We start from the raw sequence: 26,417 nt of genomic DNA, 5'->3' as shown, positions 1-26,417 counted from the left end.
TACACTATGCAATACACGAGGGGGCATCTATTACCCACTCTCTAGCAAATAAACAATGCAAAACTTGTTCAGGTCAAAACTGACAGGTCATTTGTCTTGTGACTCTCCCAATGCGATGCCGCCCTTGTTGGTGAGCCTTAGCATCTATATAAAAGCTAATGTCACATTAAACAGAGTGTGAATAGCTATTTTGTCTATAGGGATACTTGCAATGGGCATTTCACGTTTTACTGTTACCATTGTTGTTTAATGTAGAAAAGGTTTGTGGAACTTAACTAGTTCGAACATTTTGATATCTTGTATCAATTCAACATTTCCTGCAACATCATTTAATTCAGTTTTCAAATGCTAAAATATTACTGTTCTAAGACATTTCAGTGAACATATCATTTCAGTATTTGAGTAGAAAATCTAACATGATGTGACGTCATGGTGTTTGTAATCTGTATTTCCCAGATTACAAACATTATGTTATGCTATAGCTAACATAATGTCTATGTTAGCTATAGCAGCTTATAGCTGCCATATCTGCTGCTGTAAACTACAGATATAGCTTAGGAAAGCCCACTTCTCCGCAAACTTGTGACTGGATTGCAATAGCTCACTCATAACTGAGCCACACAAATGAAATGAAATGAAAAAAAAGTCTGTGTCCCTCATTTGCTCTGTTGCAAATATTAGCATGGTATTACATAAAATAAATTCTGAAATTGCATTTCCTAGATTATTTCTGGTGGAATATTGAGGATTTGTAATTGCTGCCAAATGGAAGTTCGTCACATATTGGTGACATCCAGCAAGTCATCGTGGCTCCAGAACACCAGAACCCTCAATCCCAAGTGTAGAAACCAATGCTGTGAAACAGCAGTCCATAGAAGAACATCTGACGTCCCAATAAATATGTATTTCCTCATTGTGCAGCCTATGATTCAGTTCTGCTATCTTGGTTTGTAGTTCTTCATCTTTGACTGCAGATTGATTCCTATAGGTTCGTTCCAAGTGTTTTTGCATCTTTGTCACCATGACGCATCCTCTGGCTTCAACTTTGTGTTGAATCTGGTCCGAGGTAACACAGTTATATAATTAGGGTCCTTTTGGTTAAAGTTGCCTTACATTCCTTTTCTTGTAATGGCTGCACTCAGTTTTCAAAGCAACTCCTTCCAGCTTCTTTGTGACTAGCCTGCTGTATATTTTCCAGATTACACTAAGTTTCTGCGTTCCATCCCATTTTTGAGGCAAAGCTGGAGTAGGCAAAGGGCCGTTTTTCTGTAAGAAAGCAACAATACATAAGATATTACTATCTAGCACATGTTCAAACCGCTTACAGTTTTATACTAAGATAATGAAAAATTTATAATATGAGAAAATGAATGCATTTTATTATATCAGTATTAATTCTCTACTTGTTATGTGTTTTTCTATGTAGTTGTAAAAAAGAGTTAAGCTTTAGCTTCTTGATGCATTTTGATGCAACAAAAAATGCATCAAGAGGTCACTTTTAGTGATGTAGAGCTTTGAAAAAACAATGAACAATCAATTGTAAACATATATCAGCAGACTCACAATTTTAGCATCAAGCTTCTATTCCTTTGCCAGCAGCACCTATTCAAATACAGCAAACAATAGTACAGCTAATGCTATGTTTTTCAAAGCAATGCTAAAATATTTAGTCTCTGGTAAACACTCCATTTGTATCCTCAAAGCAGGTACCATAATGTTGGCCGTTATAAAACAGCCATAAATCTAGACCTAGAATGCATCACTGTGCCAGTAGCAGGATGACAACTTAGCAGCTCAAAGCGTCTAAGGACAATAGAAATTCAGGTTTTCCTTGCTGTTGTCGAGGCAAAGAATAGTCCAAAGAAGAAACCTAAATGATGAATCACCAACGAAGAAGGTGCTTTAAAACCGGTCATTATCCACTTGTGGTCTTTGGATCAGTTTATGAATTCTTTACCAATGATACAGTGGCAGGAAAGGTTGGGCAATAATTGCTCCTTCAAGGGATCCAACAACAAGTACATAGGTACATTAAATTCAGCTTAATATCTTGCTCTGTTGTTTACAAATACAGTACTCTCATTCAGAGTTTTGCTTCATGGTAATCAATATTACTCTTGATTTTCTTTACACTTTTAAAAAAGTTTTTTTTTTTAACTCAGCAACTATTAAAGGCTACATAGATTTATATATTTAACGATTTGCTCCTATTGGAGATTGCGAAGTTCTAGAACGGAGTCTTCCACAAATATTCATATCCTTTGAACCTTTTTACATTTTGTCACATTATATGTATCAACAATCTATGTTGTTAATATCTTATGTGAAAGACCAACACAAAAGTGGCGCATTTCTGTCAAAGGGAAAGAAAATATATATTTTTTTATTCTTTTCGATTATTTCAAATAAATATAAATCTGCTTTTCTATTTAGAGCAGGTTAATACAAATCCACATCCATAATTTTCAGGTTTTTATTTTAAAAAGGCACAATTCCTAGTAGCATAACTAATAAAAAATAGCATAATTCCTTCCCCACAATGTCACAATTGCCTTTGTTTTTTCAAATAAAATCCTTATGAATTTCTTAGAAGCTAGTGGTTATGACATGGCAAAATGTGAGAAAAATTCAAGGTATGCCCATATATAGAATGGCAACATGTTTTGAGCTGTACCTGTGGGTGGTGTTTGAGAATCATTACATAATGCTTAATACTGTAATTAAACTTCTCCAGAAAATCCTCACACTCCGCGCTGGTTTGATTACTAAGATGTTTGATAGTTTCTTGGAATGCCTGGAAGTCCTGCAGCACTTCAGACAGTTTTTCCTGTAACTAGACAAACAGATGTACATACAACTATCACAATGCTGCAACAATATCAATAATTTACAAGGTTTTCAGGTTTTGTTTCACATGTTCTTACTCTGAACTGTCCAGTGTGTACCCCATGACTCACCCAATGACATCTGGATATAGACACCAATGCTGTTCATTGTATAAATTAGCAGGCTAGCACACTTGTGCTAGCTAGCATTGCAAGACCCAACAAATCTTCAAATGGGAGAAAATTTGAGCTTTTTCCACAATAAATAATGGACCAATTCCAATACAAGCTAAAAGAACAAGAGCAAATTCTGATCTGCCTGCATGGCTACATAGTTGAAGTAGCCTGATACCACAAAGTCAAAATAGGGGAAACAATTAACATATCTCACCAACCAACAATGTGTGAACTGATTACAACTTCTGATTTAATACGTACGTTGGCAGCCTCCACCACACTTTTGTCTGCCAGTTTATGTTCTGCCTCAGTTGTGCATGCTACGCTTGGTTTGCCTAATTTATGACTCATTTGAACTTTAATTCAACTTAACTGCATGAATGATTGAAATTTTTTTCTTCCTCGTTTTGTTGATATTTTATATTAGAATTTTGTTTCTGCAAAATTGTAATATATAATTATAAGATGCAAAATGGAAGCTGATAAAATATAAAGTAAATAGAGAAGGCATAACATCATGGCAACCATCATGATAGTTTCCAGAAGACTTCTGAAAGAGTGACATAGTAACTTAAAACAAAACGGGGTTCATGTGAAGCAGGCTTGTTTGTTCAGCACATGGTGTATAGAAATTCCCTAGGAAGTATTTTGTGCAAAACTAACATCCAAATGGAGGGAAGGCCTCAAAATAGTCCAGTAAAACATTGTCCAAAGCTTCACACCACCTCTGCAGTTCCTTTTTGATCCAGTTCAGATCCTGTCCACTGCTAACTGTTGTTACTGCTAACTGTTGTTACTGCTAACTCTTGTTAGCAATGGACAGGTGACAGCATGTGTACCCTGAAATTACTATCTGGTCCCATCCACAATAACTTGCAATACTCTGAGCATTCAGAAGCCTTACTGTCACAACCAGCATGAATGGTTTCAGAGAGTTCATGAAAACTGCAGCAACTCATTTTGAGATCAAACCACACATCAGTCAGTGAACCTTCCCCATCAACAATCCTGTCTTTGGTTCAAAGTCATTCCTCCCTTGAGCTAATTTGAATAGAATCTGACTATCAGATTAGAATCCACTCCCGCAGATTGTAGTTTCGGAGATGCTCTCTGACTCAGTCTTTAAGCCATAACAGTAAGCTTTCTGTCAAACTCATTTAAACCTGTTTGCCCATTTTGTCTGCTTCCATCACATCAGTTCAATGTCTGATGTATTCCATACCTACCTACTAATAAGTGGTTCATGATGTTATGCCTGATGAGTGCATATTATTGATTAATTGGTGTTGCTTGTAGCTTACACAAAAATGCTTATCAGCATTCTTGGTACTTAAGGCTGGTACCTTTGGGATCATCAACCAGTGTTCTAAATGGCAGCATTTTTCTATAATTCCATAATAACTTTGTTCTAGTCATATCATTTCATTTCTGTGATTTCAAAGAACAGTGGCAAGAAGACAAATGAACAACAGCTATGTTGTACCCTCTGTACAACTAAAAATAGACTCAAAAGTATAAGAACAGGTGGCAAATATGATGACATGACTACTAAAAGTGATAGTTGTAAAGGTTCAGCACCTACTAACAGAGGGACTGTCATTCCAAACAATAGTATGGACAAGTGAACTGGTTTATTGTGCCACTATGATTTAAATGGAGAACTTTAAATTGTTGACCCATGCACAAAAATTCATATTTCAATCTATGTGACCTAAACTTTGACCTAATTTTCACCAGTTGTAAATTCCTGTATTTAACTTTTAGAAAAAAGTTATACATATATAAGTATGTCTGTATAACCCTTTTCTGACTGAGAGATGACATGACTATGTCATGATATATATATATATCTAGATATATATATATACGTGTATCAGCTTGACGATCTGGGGCATTTATGCGTAATAAAACACAAAATCTGCAGGTTTTTGGCAGCAGTGCAGTTAGGTCAGTTTCCTTCCCCACACTTGTTATGAACATTTTTTCTTGTGGACTGTGTCTTTGATATGATTTTGCAGCAGTTGCGTGTTGCTCTGTCTTTGTTTTCTACAAATATGTTCTTGAAATCCTAGGCCAGACAGTCATGAGCGAGAAACCAGCTCTTGCCAACCCGGAAGAGCAGTGAATTTTGGCAACAGCACAAGGGAAGCCACACACAAGTTCTCTGGAAAAACGTCTCTGTGTTGTTTTGTTTTTTTTTACTCAAAACATAACATGCTACTACTTTTTGCTGATATAGGCTATAACATTTCTTGAGGTCGATCTCATCCAGGTTAAAGTTTTGATGTCGTGGAAATTTCTTTGACAAATTGTTGATTGTTCCTTAGAAAGAAAGCTGATCTGCCATTCAAAATACTGATAGTTGATCTTTAAAAAAATATTATTTAAAGCCTGGATCCAGCTGTTGTAACTTTATCAGGTTGCATGGAGGAATTTGGGAAAGCAGAAACCGCTTCTTCTTTCATCACAAAGAAGAGGAACAGCAAAATGCACCGTCTTTCAACGTTTACAATTGGGCGAAAGATTTGTGATTAACGCAGGTTTAGTGTTTAAGAATGCTGTGCATTACTTACTGTGTAATTTTTATATTCTGGCGAATTCACACCCACTCTTGGCACAGCAACAGTAGAGAGCAGGGTGTCAGAGCAGTTACCCTGAAAACATCAATATTGAAGTTTTGTCAGATGCACTGATACAGTGAAGCAGATTACTTGAAATGTACAACGGAATAGATTAATTTCCATTCACTTTAACACATAAACTTGGTTTGGTAATACAATGACAGAAAGCAAGCCATGTTGCCTGCATGTCAGAGGTTCAAAATTCCATTTATGCAAGAAAAACAAATGTAATTCCTCACCTCAACTTTGAAATTCATCATCAGGCGCTGTCTAGCGTCAGTGTTACACCAAAAGGCAATCGGTCTTGCGCTTACTTGAGGCAGGTGGGTGACAGTCGCTCCTATCAGCAGCAGCAGCAGCAGCAGTCCTGGAGCAGCACATGGTGGATGTAACGGAGGAGCTGCCATCCAGCTCATTTATGCTGCACCACAGTATAACCTATCTGTATTTGTTATTGTATATACTGCCTCCCCCTTTTATTGTTAATAGTCTGCCTTGAAGTCAACAGCGTGAACAGTGTCACTCGTTCTGATCCCGTCGTTACTGCTTTCTGCCAGAATTCCACCCATAGATCTTGCCTCAACAAGTTGCCTTGTCAAATTCACTTTCGCAGATGTCTCTGCACGTGTTTCCTGCTAAATTAGGCAACTGCATTTAAATGAATGTGCTTAAAATTGAATGAGTTTAGGAAATCATACTAGCAAATTCCATTAGTGGGCATGGGGATTTTAACAATACCAGTAATGTGTCAGGAAACACTGTGATATGTGGGGAATCCCCTTTAAAAGTAACATATGAAAAGCTTTCGTCTGTGTTAATTATAATACATAGCAAATTAGTAACATCATCCCTTATATCAAAGTTTACACATAAACTAACCCTTGTCATTAGCATGGCATAAAAAAGTAGATAACTTACTGCTATAAGCCATAACCCGTCCTTGAAGGCATGGTGTCTCTCACTTGTGGTTGTTTGGCCCCCATCGCTCTTCCATGAACTTTCAGAAGAATCACCTCAGGTCACAAAGAGGCGAAAGTCATTCTATTACATTCAGCAAGTTTTTTTATGCCCTTAAATCTCAATCAAATCGACACCTAAAACACCAGGTGGAGATGGTGCTGAGCAGCATTCACCTCCACTTTGAGAAAATGCTATGTCGTGAGTGATGTGTGTTACTGCATGACTTCTCAGAGTGTGTAGACTGTCTGTTTGTCTAAGCCTAAAGTTAATGTTTCACCCTGTGTCACCAAAACAAATAAAACTGAAATCGTACTAACCTAGTTATGTTGATGCTGATCAGCTGTGTCATGTTTGAGACAACGTTTGACCATATTTGTCAGAGAGATCCGTCTGTCGGTTTAGTTTGATTAGCGTAGACGCTGCCCAAGTTCCAGCACTGTCTATGCCACTTTCATAATCACTAGCATGGCCTGCACAGATTTTTGGCCATGTTCACAAAAGAATGTGATATTATAAAAATAGTAATGGAAATCTTCCTTTAGGACAAATGCAAACAAATGTATAGCAGACAAGACAACAACAACAATGTTTAGGTAGCGAACAGATGTTTTGTTTGTGTAATATAAGCCCATATTATCCACTTTGCCTCAAGAAGGCAGAAATAACAGTGGCAAACAATTCACAAGGTTCTCATCGCAGACATTTTTCTATAAGTGACTCGTGGACAATAACTTGGGAGGGCTCCAAAAAGAGTCATCTATTGCTGAAGGAGTTACATCAATCCATTTTTTAATCATCTTTTAGGCTTTCCAAGGCCTTACAGGGACTAGAGGAACTCTAAAACACACAGGATAGCCCATAATTGAAGTTTTTTTTTCTAGCCAGGTAGAGTTAACCTTATAGATAGCCATCCTTACATCAGAACAACAAACATAAAAATGAAGTTTATTCAGATAATTTGCAGATCCATCATTTTTTGTAGCCTGGGCCACACATAATACTGCCCTTTTAAGAGAAATTTCACTTTATGCAATGTGAAATCTTGAAATTGGCCTCTGTCTCCTTAAGAAGCTCCTACTCTTTCATACACTTCACTTTCAGCGCATCATCACAACAGTGTTTCTCAATTATGCCGTTTTCAGATGTTTTGAAGAGTGTTGGACTGAGAAGTAGTTCAAATGACGAGCGCACCAGAATTTCCAGTTCCACCAGGTGTTTGCTAATTGGTGCTACCGCTAGTTTGGAGGAGCAGAGTGGTGGAGTCGTGGGGAAGGCGTGAAGCAGAAGCTCAGTTAGAGACTGCGGCTGTAAGAAAAGCTTTGTGAGAGCAAGCATTTAGGCACCCTCAAATTGTTGCCACGGGAGATTAAAGCATTTCTCAAACATGTATGAAAGACTCAAAGCAACAATTCAGGTCTGTTTTTGATGAGGGAATGAATAATATTATAACAAGATCCAAAAAGTCAATTGTACATAATAGCCCGCCTTTAAAAACTGAACTGTGAGACCACTGCATCATTTCATTGGTTATGTTATTAGTTCATATATATTTACTGTTTATTTTTAAAGTTTGTTAGTTTAGTCATTTTATTGTTTTCTTAGTAGTTTAATTTGCACACTGATAGTTTAACGAGTTTGTTTATATATTTAACTGTAGAGTTGAATTGTTTTTGTTAAGAAACTCTTGTATATTTGTGAGAAATGTCTGTTTTTCTGTTGCATCTGGATGTTCAAGGGACGCCATGCAGTACTAGACTTAATTCATATTTTCTTGTGCCTTGAATTTGTCATTTTGATCTAAGTGTCTTGCTTTATTAATAACAATTATTTTTTTAGTTATTCATGACCAAAACAAGTCTCCTATTGTGGCACAACCTAGAAAAAAACTATTAAACATAAAGAAATGAACCAACATGACTACAAAAATCAAAAAGCAAGCACCAAAGGAATGTGGCAGTTTCACTTAAAAACCTGTCCAGTGAAATCTGATACTGTCTTCTACAGGTTTTCCTTGAGAAAGACATCTGTCTCTGAAACATATAGCACAAAGAGAAAGTTGTTTCACTTAATAATCTCCAGCAGTACATGGAGTCTCGTTTTCGTTGTAAATATAATTGAAAAGGAATAAAAAATGTTTGACTCTTAGTAAGCATAAAAATCTGTTTCAAAAATCATTAAACATGTCTGGATCTGCAAATCAAGATCAGATTCTCTCTTTTTGATAGTTTTTAGGCATACTAAATCTTTCTCATATGTAATATAAAAAACACTTTTTCATGCTGACATGCAAACAAATTTTAGTTTCCTGAAACCAAATTTAAAATAATTAAAATATGACTTAAAACTATTGCACTGGGCAAACTTTTCCAGTGACAAACAGATAGATTCTCTGTTTTGGTGCCACAATCTGTTGTAACTTTACGAGTGTATTTCAGAACAAAGTACTCATGAACACACAAGGTGAGAAAGATGTGAAAGTTAAACAAAAGATTTCCTCTCTTCCTACTCTTATCTTTGGCATCAGTATTTGTTGTGAAACTTTTACTTGTAGGATATTGCACAATGTCTTGGAACCCTTAACAGAGTTCATAGGCATATTGTGTTAGGAAATAGTCATTTACTCCAACAAAAACAAAAAAAAGGATAAGCTGTTTGTGTCCTGTTATCCGCATAAGTTTTATCTGATTTTGGAACAGCAAAATTAAACTTGAATTGCAAGAAGCTATCAATAGGTTTCAAAGTCAACCCAGCAAATCCACCCCTCACCCCGCCTCCCAGACGAGGAGATACTCTCATCTCCTCGTCTGCTCAGTCAAGCATTGCAATAACTCTTTGCAACTCAACCAATTTGGGGAAAATGCAGGAGAGTGTTACATTTCGGAATATGTAATGGCTTAGAATTATGGGCAATTGAAAACAATTTTTTATTTATTTATTTTTTGCTTTCTTCCTTCAATGATGTACAGATTTCCAGGCCGATCAGAGTTTAACATGGGAGAGTAACACTTCTGGAAAATGACTTAGGAAAGCTTATCTGTTGCATAATCTTTCGAAGTTTTTTTTTGCCCATATTGTTTTGTCACTGTGACTTGAAAATATTATGTTATCTCAGGTGACATTAGGTTATTGTGCTAACCTGACTTTATGTAAGACCGGAGAGACAGAAGGGAAGGCACGTTCAAATAAATCAGTTGACATGAAAGCCAGCAATGAGTGAGTGAAAGAGATGTAATTAAATGCTGGGAGTCTGAATGCAGTACGACGGTGGGGAGAAAAGAAATTAAGTACAGCACAGAGAAATGAGGAGGACTAAACGTAAACAGGAAAACTGGGAAATCAAATCTAAGCAAGACAGAAACAAACTAAGCATAACAAATAAATAATAAACATGATATAACTGAAATAACTAAGAGTGGACCGAACTAAAGTAAAACAGAAACAAGGCTAATCTTGCATAAATAAGAGGAGATAACAAATGAATTGAACTACAAGTCCCCAAAAACTAAAACCAACCCAAGATCCTCACAAAAGGTGTGTCTGACTGACAGTAACATTGTTCACTGATGACAGTAGTTGAATTTAATGACACGTTAGGTTTTACAGAGCACACACAAATGATAGTTGTGATACAACCACTAACTTCAGTGATTTACTGAATTTATTGGTAATTTTCCCCAGTTTTTTGCAGTCTTTTGCTGCTCCTAACTGGTTTTCTTCCAAGATTGGCCTTTAGTTTGCTTTATACATCCTCACATCATGATGCTGCCACCACTCTGTTTCTCTGTGGAGTTGATATAGAAAATCCTTACTAATTCTGTGACTTTTGGAGGCAATTGTTCTACTGGAGTTTATTTACAAAGGAACCGAACACAAATGCTTTACACATATTTGGAAATTCATTCAGTATAAAACAAAGTTCACTTCCACTTCATATTTAAGCGTCTTTCCACATGTGAATTGTGCAGTAGTCTCACACAAAAAACAAACCCAATTGAATAAGTGAAATACAATGGTTTAAACGTGACAAAATGTGAAAACATCTGCAAGGCTTTGTGGATATACATGTACTTGTGTTCTATGCAACACACTTACATTTATATATGCGTCTCCTCAGAATGAGCCGTGACCATGGCAACACCAAGCCATGAGTACCTTTTCAAAAGCCTGGCCTCTCCTTCTTTCTCTTTTATCTTTCAGCCCATCCTGCTCATTTCACTCCATACCAGCCAGCTGGGAGACTGGCAACAAAGCAAAACAGGAAGACTTCAGTTCCAGGACATTATCCTTATAGATTATTTCTTTTTTTTTTATGTGCCGCAGCAACACGTCTTTTGTCATTGCTTGTGGTTTTCCAGGAAGAGGAAATCATCAAAGAAAGAGACTGAGGCCTCTTGCTCCAAGATGTAGCCAGTGTTATGGATTCATCAGGTTTTATTTTCCAAATACTTGAAAAACTTGATAATCTGCCACATTTTTGAATTTTTATTCTCTTGAAATGCATCAGAAGTATCGGACAAATGATGAAGAAAATGAAAAGAAAGTAAAGAACTTAAAGGAAACCCAAAGAGATGCTGGGACCAGAAGTAAACATGCCATGGATTGCTTGGAGGATTTCTCACAGTGTCCAGCTTGTAACAAAGAATATGACGTCATTTTGATCTTACCTTGTTCTCATACGATCTGTGGTCGATGTGTGGCAGCTGAAGAGGAAACCGGGTCGCATCCTGTGTGTCGCCGTGACCCACGACGGTCAATCTGCTCGGTGCCGTGCCCATGCTGCAGACAACCAGTAGAGCTGCCATGTTGGACGTGGTCATCTGCCGCTTCCTGTCTCCCTCAGCATCCCACTCTGAGGTCCGAATATGCAAACTGGGATACAGGCTTCAAATACAGATCAGCAAGGTCTCACCACGAACAGGTAAACCATGTGATCCGATCAAGATACTTGCCACAATTAAAGAGATATTGGACGTACAGTAACCAAGCAGTATTTAAAAAAAAACAATTTACATACAATTTTGCCTAAAATTACTGCTACCTCGGGTAGATTTCGACTTGAAATTATGTTCATTTAACACAAAAGATTTCTGATAAAAAATGTGTTCCCTTTCTAAAAAGAATCAATGGAAAAATATCTATTAGCATTACAGCATCCAAAACCTTCATATAATCACTGAACAGGATTTAACATGTTTTCATGACTTTTTAAATTATTTCTCTTCAGTGACAAGAACACAGTCTGTGAGGCTGGAAGTCCAACTTGTCAAATTTTACAGTAATAAAAATTTTTGATTACTCTCCTACTCAATAATGTGCAATCAATTTGCATTACTTAACTAAAAATGACAATAAAGTTAGAAAACAGATTGTAGCTAAGTAATTATGCAGGTTGAAACATGAGTAGGCAGCTTTATGAGCTGATAATATGGGTTTATTTAAAATTAGACAGAGTAGGACTGTTTTCACAAAGCAGTTATGATAAAAAAAAAAAAAGTTCAATAAGAAAAAAAATGCTAGAGTTTTGTGGTACTAGACTTGCTCCTTTGGAAGTTTAAAGTTTTAAAACTAACCCACAGCAAACAAAACACAAGACAGAATTCACTTTGTCACTATTAAATATAAAAAATATATTTTTTAAAGTTGTGAGCCTCAGTAGACCCTTGCTGCTTCCACCGGATTTCAATGAAAAACAAGCAGTCGTGTAGTGTTTATCAGAAAACAATCATCCAGCAAACTTCCCTGAGGCAAACTTGGAAAGAACAGTGTGGGAAAAATTCCGCCAGAGTGACGGCAAAAACTCAATGAGTCAGATAGAAGGATAACTTCTGAGACTTAATGTTGTTAATGGTGCTTCTTTTAAACTTCATCTTTCCTTGTGCCGGTAAAACTCATTGAAACACTGGCTAACTTATTTTCAAGAAAAAACAGTTAGACGATGGGCTATTCAAGGATATTTAACTTTAACTGAAGCTTTTCAGTACTGGATTCATGTATGGGTAATAAATGATGACTGAGGATTCTGCTGAGGTTGGTCTACATTGTAATGACTGCAGAAACTGGAGATTTTTAAAATCATACCCTGACATGTACAACAACTCAAAAAGAAGAATATTTGCATCAAGGTTTGCTTTTCTGCCTCAATATTTACAATACAAGGGTTTTATTTAATTCCGTTGATACAATTAATTTATCTGATGTCAGTCTTGTGCCAACAATGAATTTATTTTCATGCTCTGTCTTTAAAATGAATTGTCATTGTTTTCCATAGGAGGACAGTAATTGCAAATCGACACTAAGCAGTAAAAGGTGTAAGTATAGTATGCTTCTTTTGAGGAATAGTTTATAGTTTTGTCAAGAAGTAAAGCAGTTTTGAGTTTCTGCTTAAGGTTGTCTTCTTTAGTTTCAACAAAACAAAAAGACAAAAAAGACAGAATGCAAACATTTTTTGTCTCATATCCTGTAAACATTAAAAAGAAAGCAAAAGCTCAGTTGTTGCTTGGGGGATTTTTCCTGCATTGTTCCCAGAAATACATCTACCTCTGTGATATGACAGTACTCTCAGCTCTTCTAAGATTTTTATACAAAGTTTGACTATTGTTTATGTGGAGGGATGCTCAGATAAACTTGCAACAATCATTCTAGTCATTGTGGCCATAGTGGCTAGATGTTTCCAAGCAAACTACACAATTGACCAGTACCACTGTAGAGGCTGACCAGTCCTTCTACAGCTGAAAGGATTTAACTGTCTGAGTGCGACATCTACTAGGTGCCCTAACAAAAAGTTATGATTTCAGCTGTCTTTTGACCTACTGCCTTTTAGGATCAGTTAACCTGCTCACCAAATATTTTCTGCTTGACTCAGGCTCCACTGCGCGCAGCTCCTTTGTATTGCCAGAGGATGGTGCTGTAGACCTGCTAGAAGAGGAGATGGAGCGGAGTGTCTATGGTCAGAAATCAAGCTGAATTTTCCTGCCTACAAAAGAGGGATGATATGTGCATAAGTATTTAAGCGCTGTACTTGATGTGAATCATTTTAGGGCTGCGCTTCTCCCTGGACCCTTCATCTGTCCCACCACCCCTCCGTCTGTCCAACACCCTCCTCACAGTGACCTACAGTGACAGTGGTTCTTCAGATCTACGTCCTAGGATCAGAAAACCTGCGTTGACCCCTGACTCCACGGTGCTTCTTCCTCATGTGAGCGCTGATGTCATCATTGCTCGGGGGCAATACTACTGGGAGGTGGATGTCTGTAACAGCTCCGTCTACAGGGTTGGTAAGAACTCTGTTGGTTGTGGTTGAACTGGGTTGATGCCAGTTGATTCATTCCTTCCAGAAGCCCTCACCCTTACTCAGCAAGACTGCGCTTGTTTATACCTACACCCACAATAAAGTGCACAAAGACAGTGAACACACACATGGGCTCGTTCTGATTCACCTTCATTGGTCGTGGGAATAAAGGTGTTGGAAGCATTGACCAATTATGGATCATTATTTAAGCATTGGTAGCAATACTCACTACAGTAATCCAGGAAAACTCCCAGCATCCTTAATTCCTTCATGTAACCCCGGACTGACTCCAGGATGTTGACATCAGGGCTCTGTACCATCTGTTGCACGACTCTTTGTTTTTCTTTTTCCTTGCATGTTTGGGTTTATTGTCATGCAACAGAGGGAATTTTGGACAAATCAGATGTCTCTCCGTTGGTATTACGCAACAAACACAAATCTAAACACAGAATGTGGACAAAAATGTTGATAACCTAAGAGGCTTTCTTCTGTGAATGATTCACTGAAGTACAAATGCTGCACTTCAGATAGTCTCTAGGATTCAAAGTGTAATATTTTACAGTCCATACTCCTGACCTGAGTAACTGCAGTGCACCATCTCTAAGTACGTAAGAGCAAGGAGTTCGATTGGTAGGATGAAATTCTAAAAACAGGATACAGAAAAAAATATCCTAATTATTTTTCTCATCCTTTCAGTGTTGTCTAGGCTCCTGCAATGGCTGGAAAAGTCACAAAGACGATCAACATTGGTTTGTAAAGACTTCTACTCTGCTAGAAGATGATTACAGTGAAATGGTCAGCAATAAAGAAGAGATAAACAGTGGTCAGCTTTCTGATGGAGATGTAGTTTGTGAAACACCGGACCTACATAATGTTAGATTATGATGTGAATTTTACTTTTTATTTGAATTAAAAATAATAATAAAGTTCATGCATGGCTATTGGTTTACATCTTTTGACTACATTACCTAAATCCAAAAGGTTGCACATTTAAAATTATAATTTGTAATGTGCATATATTTATTTGTATAGCAGAATAATCAGCTGATCTTAGTCTTTGTCATCATGTTTGGACCAGCAATGAATTTCAACATGACAACATGAAATATCTGGGTTTATTTGAGTCTCTCTGGACCAGAACCTCATGGTTCTCCAATACCGAGTGTTGGTACAAACATCAGCGGAGAGTTGACCACAGCTGCTGCCCGCTCATGTACCGCCCACCATAGTGAGGAACAGACCATATAATGGAAAAGCTCACCACCTGGGGTAAAACCGAACCGCACATTAACCGGTTGGTGCACGACTTGCCAGTGGAAAAGCACCTCAAATTACACTTATTACCGATCATTAGCAAATGGGTCGGCCTTCTTAAAAGCAGGTGCTCTCGAGCATAAACATGCGTGCTAACCAAGCTATACTTAAAGACGTCAGCGATGAACGTAGAGAAGCAAACCCATTAAACTCTGATGGGTTCTGAGGTCATTTTTAAGCTATTCGAAGTCCATCACCCGACGTGGAGAAAGTTATCTTGAGTCAGAAGGTGTATTGTCTGTCCAACATCTGAAGCTTTGCCAATCCTGGGTCATGAAACGTGACCTTAATCTCAAAAGCAGTAACTGAGAAAACAAGTCCACAAAATGTCAATCTAATGTTCATCGAGGGATTTCTAATTAGGTCACTTCTTCGCTTTATTGGAAAATTCCTCAGATCTAAGTGAACACCAGGGTTAAGTAGGCTGACTATGACATACACAATGACTGTGTAGTAATAAAATCCTTTTAACAAAATGTACTTTATTCAAGTCGTCTTATTCATCTGATTGTAAATTGTAAATTTTAAACACTGCATTGGCTGCAGGAACATCTCTTTAACTTCACTCTGTAATCTTTGCATGTTTGTCTTCCTAGGTTTAATCTCATCAGATGGATGTAGCGGCTGGTGGCTGGAGAGAAATGTCTCGGCTTTTCATGCAGTGTACGACGGAAGCTGTGAGCCTATCGGCACTGTTCCACCCAGGATCAAAACCCTCGGGATATTCCTCAGTTTTGAAGGTGGGATTCTGAGTTTCCACAACCCTCTGACCCAGGAGCATCTTGTCACACTGCCGACCAGCTTCAGCCCTTCCGGGGTACTCCCGGCTCTGGGTCTAGGACAAGGCAAGCTGAGGCTACACTGCGGCCTTCCAACACCTCCTTATGTATTTCTGGGTAAGGACTCGACTTTTAGGGGTCCTTGTGGTCCAAATAGTGTTTGGACCACAAGAGAGGTTCCATTCCAGTCAGTGAAAACAGTGATCCAGAAGTTTGAGAAGCTGGCATTATCAAACTAAAAGTTTCTTTATTTTTTGGATCATCCTGTGGAGTCTGTTGAAGGAAATTCATCTAGAATAAGAAGAGCTTCTAAAAGCTTCTGTTCACAGGGAACACCCACAGCTTCTCTGGCTGGTTTGATGTTTAACTGCCATTTGAAAGGCTAATTTTCCATCTTGGCGTACTATGGCTGCCCTTTTTCATTCTCTACTTGAACCCGGACCTGCAATTGACTCTCTCCCTGGGATCCAGCCCTTTCTCTCAGCTGAACCACCCCCACTGATTTGGGCTTGGGCCAGAAAGAGTCCTGGGTTATATGAAGTGTGAGGAAAGGGTGGGATTTTACCAGCAGGATTCCTTGATTTGTCTCTGTGTGCCGGCTGTTGGACAGTAGGTGTCCCACACTATGGAAACACACGTTGTGTATAGCGCTGCTTTAAAGGTTTGCCCAGCCACTCGTGCATTTTGGTGTGTGTTTGCACAGGAGGAAACAATGCATGAGCGGCAGGGGGTGAGGTGATGAGGCGTGAGTACAGTGACACCAGTGGTGTTGACATGGAGCAGCAATGACAGGTGGTAACATACATTTATCCCACCGCCTGTCTTCGAGGGAACAGTAGGGCTGTCCTTTCTGACCTTTTTGAAAACCACAGGACACCCAACGACTTCAAAAGAGCCAAGAGAAAGCCAGAGAACAGAGAGGGAAAAAGAGTAACAGCATGCATGTCAGCAGGTGATGAATTGATATAAAAAAATAAGCCGAGAGAGGCATTCCAAACGGGCTCCATGCCAAATACGTAGGAAAGATGTAGCAGCAGAAACTTTGCTTCAAGGATGCAATGTTTAAGATGCAGCAAAAAATAATTATGACATGTTTACTTTTATAAATAATCTGTGAATGGTTATGTGTGCTCATTTTATCAGTAAGTAGATTGAACACAAAAGGTCACAGTAGAAAAGTTGTGCAACTGTGTTCAATTTCTTAGCATGTTAAGTTTGTATAAAAGATTAGTGGAAACTGACACTTGATCGAATCTGTTTGGGGCCATAAAACAGTTGTTTTTTGTCTGTATTCAGTGGTAAAAGTTTCTGGCTCAAAATTGTGAATGTTTGGGGGGATGTAATGCTGGACTGTGATAAAGTCATGAGAAAAATGTTGTTATAGATGTCGTAAGGATCAGTATCTGGAGCTAAACAGAGCATGTAATTTAGATGTTAAATGAAGAAAATATAAAGAAGTAACCCTGAAGGACTTCCTCCTGTGACATGATGTATGTGAGTGTATGTGTTTTTATCATTTGTTTGTGCCAAACTCTATAAAACTGTTTTCTAAAAGGCATAATAATAAATAAAAAAGACGTAAGATAAAAAAAAATAAGTGTTTGCAAAGATATTCACCCCCCTTAAAGTGACAAACGCAATTCAACGGAGGTTCACCTAAGTAGTGCTTGTTGTCTCTCTATGAGCAGAATGGCCATTCTCAGTCAGTGTGGCCAGTCACTCAGGTGATCTCCGAGATCACCTGAGTGCAGTGACTGTGTTTCAATTGCTTGTAGCATAGAGACTCTTGTGTCTGGAAGGTCCAGGATTAGTCAGAATTTATTTTTCTCAAAATGGACTTGGAGTTTTTCTTTTCATCGTCTACATTCTGTTCCTGTGTCCTGTTGTTTTATATTTTCTTTTCTGGTGTTTAAATTGTAGCTTTCTTTGCATAGTGCTTTCATTTTTCCGAAGAAAACATTCTGTTAATAGCATCTGTGATTGTCTCAGTGTTAATCCTTCTGGCACCAGAGACTACAAATTAGAAAGAACACAGCACGAACACAGCACCACTTGTTAGCATTACAACAGTCATTTGTCTGCACAATAAGACCAAAACCAATCAGTTTAACATTATGAGGTTTGGTGGAGGATCAGAGTGTGGCCAAAAGAACAGAATGAACTTTACAACTGAATGGGATTTCTTTTTTTTTTAAATGGTGAAACAAGGCATTGCCCATCGAAAATAAAACTAAATAAATGTTTTTTTCCAGAAATCACTTCCAGACCCCAGAAAAATGTGGTATTTCTAATCCAGGAGAAAAAAAGCAGATTGACTTGAAAATATTATGTTTTACTGGATGACAGCCTTTCTTTTAGAGATTAGTAAAGCATTTAATGAAAAGCCAAAAGGTTAGATTAGGCTTTTGACTTATGATCCTTTTTTTATTTTTCAGACGTTCAAGTTTTATTGTTCTTGAAGATGTTGTTAGTTTTTCATGTCTTACAAGCTGCCACCTCAGCTCTTTGAATTTTATGTTATGTGTATAATCATTGTTCATGTTATGGCAAATTTATTATGCAGAACTCAACCACTGCATCCTTTATGACCTGATTTATGAAACAGCAGTGGTAGGCTTCTAGGAGCTTTCATAAGGACTCCTTTAGTTTGTGCAATCCTATTAACTTCCAACTCTAGAGATAATTTGTGATCTGTGAGTTAGTTTCTTGTCACAGCATCCAGATTTTTTTTCTTAACTTTATAGAAGTGCATTCTTTCATTTTGCACCTTGATCATGGACTGAATAAAAAAGGTTGAGACGATGAAATCCACTTACCTGGTTTCTAAGCTGGTGCACAAAAAGAAGTAAATTGCACATTATTGCTTTGCCAAATGAAGGAAAAAGCTGACCATTTGTACTTTCATCTTTGTGTTTTTTTTCTGCACTCGTCTGGATCTGTGTGTTGGGATCCGGCTCTTTTATTGTGACTCACAGTGACGAATCATCTTATAAACTTTCCCCATTTTTTTCCCTCCATCTTCATGACTGCAAGCCCAATCTGGTGCCGACAACAATTCACACTTGGCACAACTTATGTTCTCACTCATTCTGTCTGATTGGGTCAAGCCAAGTGAGCAATCCTTTCAAGGCTCATACTAAGCTTCCTGTTTCCCGTGCCTTTTTGGGATCTCGAGTGTGTTTACCCAGATCATATAAAGTGCATTTTAATGTTACTGATAATGACGACTTGAACAACGAGCTCTGACATATGCAGACAACATATATCAGGAGGAGTCCTATAATTAAGGGGAGCTTTTGCTAGTGTCTGTGGTGTTTGAGCTAATTTTCCACTGAGGGACCATCATTTTGTGGCTGCATGAACTTGGTTAAGATGGGGAAAAGAAGTGCTGAGTCAAAGAGAAGCTTGTTAGCCTGTTGCCTCTCTGGCCACTCATTGGGAATGACTGTGTGTGTTGATGTTTAATGGTTGAGGTATTTACCACACTAGTTTTTTTTTTTTTTTTTTTTTTAAGAAATGCATCTGCTGTGACTGCTTCTTGGTGTAGCTCTCTCTGTCTGTCCTTGTTCTCTCTCTCTTTCTGTGGATTTTTCAGCTTTCACAAATAAAGTGTGTGGAAGCAATTTGACTCTTGTAAACAGAAATGAGACCAAAGTGATGCAGATTTCAAAGAGCCGACTGGATGGGGGTTTGTCTGCCAGGAAGGATGGATAATGCATTGTGGCTTGTGTGCCTGAATCTGGCAGTTTCCGCTGGATGGATTCTGGCTATCTGAATGTGAGCTTTAAGAGAATCTACATGGGGCTTAAGAGTGGATGGTTAAAAAAGAAAATAGAACTCCAGGTGTTTTACATAGTGGGACATAAAGATGATCTCATCTTTACCAGATTCTAAAATTACTTAAATATGACGCCAGGTTTCCAATAAATCACAACAGATTTCACACAGTCTTGTATTTACAAAGCAAAGATAAAGACAATTGTGCAGTCTGTGTTTGAAATATTAAGTACATCCCATCCAATAGTTTGTAAACAGCCTTTAAACAGCATTGACTTTCAGATATTTTAAGTCATTTTCTATATGGCTTTTTTGGGACCGTTGACTCTGGAGTACTTTGGAAACAGATGAGTTCATTTCTGATTCAGTCATTGCAAGTTGTCCAAATCACCACCACTCTGCCTGACTGCTGGGAAGAATTGTTTGTTCTGCTGCTTTATTTGTTGTAGCCGATACAACACTAGGAACTATGGCCAACCAACTCTAATTTGGTCTCATCAGTTTGACGGACATCTTTTCTGTCTTTTTTCGTTCGGATGCAAATGTACAAACCTAAATTGTGCTGCTGTGTTTGTTTGAGAGAGTTGGAGAGTTTGAATTTGTTACAGAAATATATTAAAATATGACACGTTAATAAGCAGGGTGAAATAATAATACTATGTTCGTACTTGTGGCAGGGTGCTTGCTGGGACATAAGTGATCCTAGTGGGATGAATGTTCTCTTTCTTTGTTTCCTGTTAAGGGCAGATGTGCAGGCTAATAGGATTAGTGGAACAAATGTGTAGAACCGCTGATGAGCTCATATGAGGTGAATTTTCCAGGTAGTGTTTCTGAACTAGGGTGTGGCTTGAAAGTAAGAGAGATGCTCTGCTTGAGGCTTTAGGTAAACTCCAACTGAGTGTATAGGGAACAGGAAAACAAAAAGCCAGCCACTTTGCATCACTTGAGATATAACACAAGAGGCCTGGATTATCTCAACCAAGATGGATAATCTGACATAGCATGAAAGTCATGCTGGTTCTCCCATACTCTGGCTTGAGAAAGACATAATCAGCAGGCACGTGAGCAATGGAACAGCTTCCCTGTATAGCAGAGGACAAGACAAGAAGAGGTTTTCTCCTTGCCACTGTTTCAAACAAGACATTCTTGCTCCTTCCTTTTGCAATACTTCATAGCAACACATAATGCAAATTGGAGTGTAGCAAAAAAAATGTGAGGAGAAGTGGCCGGTTTTGTTTTGAAAATAAAATTAGTAAATACTTTTAAAGTTAAATCAGTGGGATGTTGTTATTTTTATTAAGCCTCACTTCGCTCTATGTGCCAAATCAATGATTCTCTATTGGAAACCCATCCAGAATTAATGGCCTTTCGTGCCATATTCCCTCTGCAGGAATATCTTTTTACCGCATGATGTCTAATGTTGGGAATGTTGGGAACATTTCCCCCTATGCTCAGCTACTCTCTCTAAGGTGTCAAAATAAACTAAGCGGCCCCTCCACTCCCAGGTCTCGGTATATTCTGGCTCTCAGTCGCTAATTGCGCGCAGTAATTATTGTAACACCGCTCCATCGCCTCTCTGGCTTCGGAAATTAGAGATGGTGAGAAGAAAGGAGGTGCACTTTTCTTTTCAGAGTTTCGACCATGTCTGCCAATTGATCCCATTTGTTTGAATAAACATCAGCCCCGCAAGACTTCCCCCGTTTGCATATTGTGTCAGGGACAGAGGGGGCCATTAGCCCCCTGCCACTCCTCCCACACCCTGCCCCAGTTGCCAGGCGGACAGCAGTCCCACGAAATTAGTTTTACAACTGAACGGGCTGCCTCTTGTTACCATCATGATGAGCATCAGCATAACAGTGGATGGAAACAGCACAGTGCGCACCGCTGTTGTGTCACTCCACCGGTTTGCCTTTTAGAGCCATTTCTTTTTTAGTTCTCTTTCTTTTCTTTACAGCCTTACATCCTGGTGCAGCCAACGAGAAGGTTTGCAGCTCTTGAGAAAGAACAAGAGAGCCGTCCTCTTCTGCATCTCCGCCTTTGATGCAATAACCTTGAATGCGCACCAAATCCAAAGAGTGCAAAGGCGAGTTGTTCCCTTTCCTGTTATGGAAAAAAAAAAAAGAAAGAAAGGAAAAATCAGATTATATCACCATAAAAAGCTTGGCGCGCTTTGCTTTTTGCAGCAACAAAATGTCATCATCCTATAAACAAATAGCTTAGGTTTTAAAAAATGCTCGTCATTTCAGCCCTTTCACCATTCTTGCCTTTGTATTTTCGGTTGTTTCGTTTCCAAGAATTTCTAGAGCTTATAGGGACTTTCACCGTTTCACGCCTTGTTTCGGACAGTATTTGTCGTGAAGTGAAGATTTCTGTTGCGCTGGGGTCATTTTTGCACTTTTGCCAAATGAGTACACTGGCATTTCGTACTTGTAAACCCAGTATCCTCAAGTAAATATTAATGTAGTCAGTTTTTAAGCTAAGTGTGTGTTTTTAGAGTTATCGAGGTCATAAGTTGATTATCTGGTGTTTTGTATGGGTTGTACGGTAAAGTATTTGGGCTGTACGCAAAACAAAAGGATACGAGTTGGAAAAATCCAAATTATTCATTGAAATAGGACACTATAGGCTAAATCTGACCAATTTGTATCTGAGTATTAGTAAATATTTTCTTTTATCAATGCGGAAATACTAACAGAAAAATTAACTGACGTGATCTACGTATAGCCTACGTGGATACGAAACGGAACAGGAAGCGCACGAAATGGCCACACTCGGGTATGAAAGGGTGTTGAGAGTTGACGGAGAGATATTAGTTGAGGGCCTAAATAACCACAGGACTATGTTTTTCCCAGAAGGAAGAGAAAACAGTTCAAGCACGCACACCAGCGCTGCAGTTCCACGTGTGATGAGGAACAGGTGGGGTGTGTGCGGCACATCTGCCAGGCCATCCGCGACTCGCACCTCCCCGTCCAAGCAGCAAACAGGATGCGGTCCCCCGCTTCTCTGCGCCCTGCAGCAGGGAGAAGCGTTTATCACTTGCAAACTAAAAATGTCTGCTGCAGACACAGCGCGCCAAGGGGAGAATAAAGTCTCCACGATCATTCAGGGATCCATCCTGCAACTTTGTGCGTGATTTACTGCCTCCCACGCACACAAGGCGGATAATATCATTTTAATGGTGTCACATTTGCAAAAATCCTCTCCGTCTATTCCCCCCATCTCCCCCGCTTCAGCCGTGAATTCATATCAGGTTGTCCTGAGAGCTCTCCAGGGATCGCAGCAGGAATAACTATATATATTATTTTTTCTGATTGAACGTTGATCGGAATGTTAAAAGGCTCATAAAGTTGAAGGCGCGCAGATCATTTTAAATCGATTTCTCTGGGTTTGAATGTTTGTTTTATCAGTGATGACTTCTGGCCATTTCCCTGTTGATTTTATCGGTCCAAAAGCAATGGGATTGTTTTCGAATTGAAATTAAATTACTATGTAATCACCAAATAAACTAAAATACCACATTTGAATGACGGCCACGGTTCTGAGGCCAAAATACACTTATAAATTAGTGGATTTCATTATCCTTCTTCTCAACAAGAGCTTTACACAAATAAAGCCTATTAGTATAAATATGCGTACAGTGCTAATAAATTGTTTGTTTTAATAATCGTGGCAGATTTTGCACAAACATTGAATTTCCAGGAATCTTACTGCACAAAAAATGAAAATGGCTTTTCTCAAATCTGTAAGGAGCTGGTCTGATGTTTGGAAAAGCAACATCTACTCTGATAAGGCAAGCTGTTAGAGTAATAAAAAAAAGTGGTACATTTTATTTGGGTCAACTTGAATCAGTGTTCCTGGGTAAAAATGGTGCAAGTGTAAAGGCTAAAAGACTTAAATTTTGACCAATTCTTGAAATATACTTTTTAATTAAGATCATTTGGCTTATCTTGTTTGTTAACAACACTAATGTAACAAAAATAAGAACTTTGCTGTATGATTGGCAAATCAGGTACTGAAAAACCAAAATAATAATAATAATAATAATAAAAATAAAAACCCTGACAGCCTGAATTTATTAATAGCATCAAAAGCAACCATTTTTGGGGGGTGCAAAAACAAAAGAATACCACTACTGTTTCATAACTTTAATGAAAATCGAACAGCAGTTTTTCCTGCAAATCAGTGACTCAATGCAAACAGTTTTGTTGCCAGATTCATCTTCTTCAGTAATTTGAAAAATAAACTAAACTGCATTGTTTCATGAAAATATGTGTTGATTGATCTGGTCTCTCTAGCCCATGTCTAACCCTATTGACATATTTATGAGAAAAAATAAATAAAAGTCACCTTGATATGCAAATAACCAACTGAGCTGGATTCGCTTGTCATTAAGTGTTAAGAATGTCAATGATGGGTATTTTTTTTGGTGAAAATTCATTGCGAAAAATTAAAAGTGTATCTGTGTTGACAGCAAAAAGTGTGACAACCAACCCCTGTATATCCTATTATGCTTAGTTATTGTGTAGATAATGTCAATGGCTAATATTTAACACCCTCCAAAATTCCTTCATATAGTCCACCGCAATGGGGTTGCTGGGTATAGACCGGAAACAGGCCTGCAACGCAGTCAGAGTCAAGACTTTTCTAAGGTCATGTCTGACATTTTTTGATAAATGGCTGTTATGAAATCACACTGGCCACCTTCAATACACATCAAACGCTCCAGTGAGCATCCCAGTGTGTACTGCGTTGTGTTAGCACTAATAGACAACTTAGCATCCAGTCTGCCTAATGAATCACCGCAGCGCTTAACAAAAGCAGTCATTTATCGCTCCATGATGAACAGCAAACAGCCCATCATTGATCCCAATGGCAGGGTGGGACACAGAGTCTGTAGGCTGCGTGAATCCTCACACCTAGGTGGAAGTGGGTGTGGGAGCCATTATGTGGCTCCCACAGGAGCCACGTAATGTGCATAAAAACGATACCTTCAGTTCGCACCTCTTCATGCGCTTCTGACTCTGACTCTTGGCACCTTTATAGACGACTCTTGAGATTAACCAGTAGCCCGTTTTTTGAGTGATTTTTGGCTCTCTCAAGCCAAAACACAAACCTAATCAATATCCTTTCCCAACATTCCTTGATTAATCATTTATTCCAAACAGCTCAGGGACACAGCTGGCCTGACAATTCCTGAACTCTCCACCATAAATCAAGTGGGGGCAGCTATAGTAATGTAAACCTGTGTCACTTGTCTCTCCCCCACTGCCCCCCTCCAAAAGGGACCACTGCAAGGAACTGGACTGTTACCTCACATGCAGCTTTTGTTTGATGGGAACATTTTGCAGATCTAAATAGGTCCCAATAAATTCCCCCCCCCTTGTGCAGCCCCATATTGAGCTCGGTGAACTGTAAAATCGTTGGGGTTAAACAGCCTTCGGGCACCTGCGTCCAGCCAAGGCTGCCTAAATGCAAGTCTCACTACAGTAAAAGAGATTCTTCCTCCAGCTTTTAGGCGATCCAGCAGGAACAGAATGCCAAGAAAACCTGGCGTGAAGCATTTCAACTATTTTCATTTGTTTCTGTTAAGTAGCTTAGGCCCTGAAGCTCCAAGAACATTTGAAAAAAATAAAAATAAAAGGCGACCACTCAGACATTCCTTACTGTACATGATCTGGAGATTCACTCGTTCACTCAACAGGAGAGATCATGTAGCTGCGCTTTGTGTGTGGGTGTCAGATGACCTCGATGTCCTTCCCATCATACTGAGGAGTCTTTATTGCTGCAGAGCGTGAAAATAGGCGCAGGATAGTCATAAATCCATGAAGGGACCAAAAGACGAGCAGTTAACTCAAGTAGTGGAGCATTTGGTGCTGTCAAAGCTATTAGAGTGACACAAACGAGAAGTGCACAGAAAGCCAACCAATCAAAACCAAACACTGAAAAAAAAGCCAATTTCTATCAGAAATAAAATGACAATTTAATTAATGTAAGACTGCTGTAGAAATGTGCATACATTTTATATGACTTGATTTTAATCGGGTTGCTTAAATTAGAGCAGTGTTTCTCAACCCTGGTCCTCAGGGCACACTGTCCTGCATGTTTTAGACATTTCACTGTTTCACCACACTTAATTTCAATTGATGGCTGTTTAACAGACTTTTGCTGAACTACAATTAGGTGTGTTAAAGCAAGGAAATATCTGAAACATGAAGGGCATTGTGACTTGAGAAGCAGGTTTGAAATACACTGAATTAGAGAAATACATTCGTCTTCCTTGCAGTGTTAAACAGATGCATTTTTAACACTGGCATGATCAAAGAGCATATACAAGGTTTAGTTTTATAGTCATTACAGAATCAGGACAAACTGAATTTTAGGGAAAGCTAAAGCACAAAAACGGAAAGAAATGCCTTTCCCATATATGTTCAGAGTCATTCTCATCTTTGGAAAATCTTAGCATACATACAATAAAACAAAATGTTGCAATTTCAGGCAATAAAATTGGTGTGAGAATTTCCATATATTCTATTTGGGACAATTTAAATGATCTGTAAATTATGTGAGTTTAATAGGGAAAATACTCACAAAGGCAATGGTTTGAGATAAAGGTACAGATTGCTACTGAACTACAAATAAACTTTTTAAAACTTCCAACAAGGTCAGATATGCATTT

General features: G+C 38.5%; 1 protein-coding gene across 1 annotated transcript; it reads left to right on the top strand.

Moving 5' to 3' along the window:
- Positions 1 to 11,172: 11,172 nt before the first annotated feature.
- Positions 11,173 to 13,901, top strand: LOC111612079. Its single transcript, XM_023352099.1, has 4 exons — positions 11,173 to 11,501; positions 12,852 to 12,891; positions 13,446 to 13,529; positions 13,621 to 13,901. The coding sequence occupies exons 1-4, from the start codon at positions 11,178 to 11,180 to the stop codon at positions 13,881 to 13,883; spliced, it is 711 nt and encodes a 236-aa protein (XP_023207867.1). The 5' UTR covers positions 11,173 to 11,177; the 3' UTR covers positions 13,884 to 13,901.
- Positions 13,902 to 26,417: the final 12,516 nt, after the last annotated feature.

The sequence above is a fragment of the Xiphophorus maculatus genome, chromosome 18, assembly GCF_002775205.1.
Source record: "Xiphophorus maculatus strain JP 163 A chromosome 18, X_maculatus-5.0-male, whole genome shotgun sequence".
Classification (NCBI taxonomy): Eukaryota; Metazoa; Chordata; class Actinopteri; order Cyprinodontiformes; family Poeciliidae; genus Xiphophorus; species Xiphophorus maculatus.
This window is presented reverse-complemented; position numbering and strand designations above follow the sequence as displayed.